This window comes from Penaeus vannamei, chromosome 10 (genome assembly GCF_042767895.1).
Source record: "Penaeus vannamei isolate JL-2024 chromosome 10, ASM4276789v1, whole genome shotgun sequence".
In the NCBI taxonomy this organism is placed as follows: domain Eukaryota; kingdom Metazoa; phylum Arthropoda; class Malacostraca; order Decapoda; family Penaeidae; genus Penaeus; species Penaeus vannamei.
In genome coordinates this window covers 8202590-8205089 of record NC_091558.1, presented here as the reverse complement: position 1 = coordinate 8205089, position 2500 = coordinate 8202590, and the positions used below count along the sequence as shown (strand labels likewise).

At 58.0% G+C, this 2500-nt stretch overlaps 2 protein-coding genes across 2 annotated transcripts in view; one reads left to right on the top strand and one right to left on the bottom strand.

Moving 5' to 3' along the window:
• Nucleotides 1-1397, bottom strand: part of LOC138862839 (uncharacterized) — a 3992-nt gene extending 2595 nt beyond the window's left edge. Inside the window, exon 1 of the mRNA XM_070126011.1 lies at nt 1-1397. This exon is cut by the window's left edge and continues 1220 nt beyond it. Within this exon, the coding sequence (XP_069982112.1) occupies nt 1-855 (855 nt within the window). The 5' untranslated portion in view covers nt 856-1397.
• Nucleotides 1398-1412: 15 nt separating this feature from the next.
• The window catches only part of LOC138862973 (uncharacterized), a 3882-nt gene continuing 2794 nt past the window's right edge, over nt 1413-2500 (top strand). Inside the window, exon 1 of the mRNA XM_070126280.1 lies at nt 1413-2237. Within this exon, the coding sequence (XP_069982381.1) occupies nt 1531-2237 (707 nt within the window). The 5' untranslated portion in view covers nt 1413-1530. The remainder of the gene's footprint in view (nt 2238-2500) is intronic.

Here is a 2500-nt window from a genome sequence, read left to right as displayed (position 1 = left end):
GCGCCGCTTCCGTCCCGTCGGCGGCGGGAGCTGCACGGTGATCTGGTTGCCTGAGTTGGCGTTGGCGGCTAGGTTCAGGTTGTTGCTGTTGATGTTGTTGTCGTTGTTGTTGTTGTTGTTGTCATTGTTATTGTTGATGTTGTTGGCGATGTTGGCGACGGCGCTGAAGACGCCCAGGGACAGCGACAGGAACACGAGCTGCGAGATGCTGACGGCCGCCGCGTCCACCGAGTCGGGGCACGAGTCGGCGCCCGCCGCCCCGCCCACGGGCACGTACATCACGGCGGGGTCCTCGCGGCGGACGCGCCCTCGCTGCGCGACCGTGGCCTTTTCGCTCTCGCCTTCGCGTGGTTGTTTCTCTTGGCTCATTTCCTTGATCGCCAAGGGATCAACCTCTCCGCCCCCCCTATCCCCCCCCTCTCCACTCCTCACGTCGCGGCGGATCTTCCGCACGAACGAGGCCGCGCCGCCCTCCGTGTCCAGCGACTGCAGCATCGCCTGCGCCGCCTCCCGCCGGATGCGCCACGTCAGCCAGTCCTTGAGGGCGTCCTTCTCCAGCCGGCCGCTGGGGGACGTCACGAAGCGCTTCTCCTGCGGGCGTCGACGGCGGTGCTGGCCCAGGACCTGGTGCAGGACGTCCCGAAGGACTCCCTTTTGGTCCGCCCCCTCACGCACCCTCTGCGCCACCAGCATGGAGAGCCTGGCGTAGGCGGCGAGGGGGTCGACGCGATGGCCCTCCCGCAGAAGGGGCTCCTTGGCCTCGTATTCCGTCGCCATCATGACGCGCTCCCCTGCCGCGCCCTGCCACGTCGCCGTCGCCAAGCACCACCACGTCACCACACTCGCCAGGCCCATCGTCCGACTGGCCGTGAGCGCTTTGCCTGTCTGTCATGTTCCGGCGAATCGCGGTCAGTCTCCTCCCACTCGCACTCGCAGACTGAGTCCGCACGAGACGGCGCAGCGAGTCACGGCTTCAGTCTGTGGAGATCGCGCGCGTGTGTCTGTTTCATATCATCGCTCGAACCAACTTCCAGGGAGATTTCTTAAAGTAAAAGGTAGTTCCGTGACGAGTTTTTGCTTTTGTTTTCATTATTAGAAATGATATTTCAGTAAATATCTTAAAGCGCATAAAGAAATCTTAAGCAATTACATTACAAAAGGATAATCATTGATCCGTATCACTCCCACCTCATTACTTACGATTCATGACAATCACATAAAGAGGAATAAAGGAGAAGAAATAAAAAAGGAAAAATAAACATAACCCACGAGTAACCGAGGCAGTGTGTCATGTGTTCCGCGTGAGCCAGCGTCGCGGTCAGGTTCGCGAGCCAAGAGGCGAGAGGTAACGGTCCCCTTCGCGCCGCAACGAAATTCGGGGTTGGAGGGGGAGGAGGGGGTGGGGGCGGCGCAGCGGAACGCGAGGCGGGGAAGCGAGCCGCTTTTGGGGCGCTGCGGGACATGTGAGAGTGGCAAGGCCGGGAAGGGCTCCTCGCTGGTCGGCGTTCGCGAAGTTCTCGAGTCCTGAGGATGTGGTGGTGCGTGGCGATTCTGCTGGCCGCCTGGGAGCCTCCTCACGCCCACGCCCACATGATACTCAGCTACGAGCACCTTGAGCCAGACACCCTCCCGTGGACGGAGGTTGGTACCGGCCATCGCCTTGACCCCCAGGTGGGCCAGGTCCGACTCGCGATGTTCGTGGTGGAGACGGCCAGGGCCATCGCCGCCCACCGAAACGCCTCCGACCCCCGCAGGCGGCCTCGCGGTCAGCCTCGAGCCCAGAGCATTGACCTGGCAGCAAGGGTGAAGGGCGAAGTGTACAAGAAGGTCCTCCAGCAAGCCCTCGCTCACACTCGGGGGACCTACAAGCAACTCGTGTCTTCTGCCGCGTCGTCTTCCGTGAAGGAGGCGATGCTGCGGCAGTGGCTCGGATTCGTCACGGAATCGGACATGGCTCTCCGTGTCCTTTACAGTCTGAAGGACGAAGGGCAGTCATCTCTGCAGAAAGAAAAACGAAAAATGGAGACGGGAGATTCGAAAAACAAGAAAGAAACATCACAACCCAGGACGCTCTCCCATGACAGCGAGTCATATCATAAGCGAAAGGAGCTGGAAGATCAACCTATACCGACCCATTCCGACCTAGGAAGGAAGACTACGGGTCGGGATTTAATATCCTTGTTGATGGGGACATTGTTGGAGATCTCACGTTCGTCCAACAGTTCGGCAAGCAACAGGTAAGATTCTATTTCTCATTTTCATGGTAAGGGAGGTTCCATTTGTATATATTTATAACTGTCACTTTATCGATTATGGTAATATGTAGTATAATGCTATAAAAACACGTCAGACACTTTTGCGAGGAGTTGTTTGCTCTATGGCTGTTAGTATTTGTGTATGTGTGGGTTCACCGCTTGATGCCGTGTAGTGGTAGCGTGAAGCCTCTAGGCACACACACAAAAGACCGAGCTTAATCATCATCTCCTTGACGTTCAGCCAA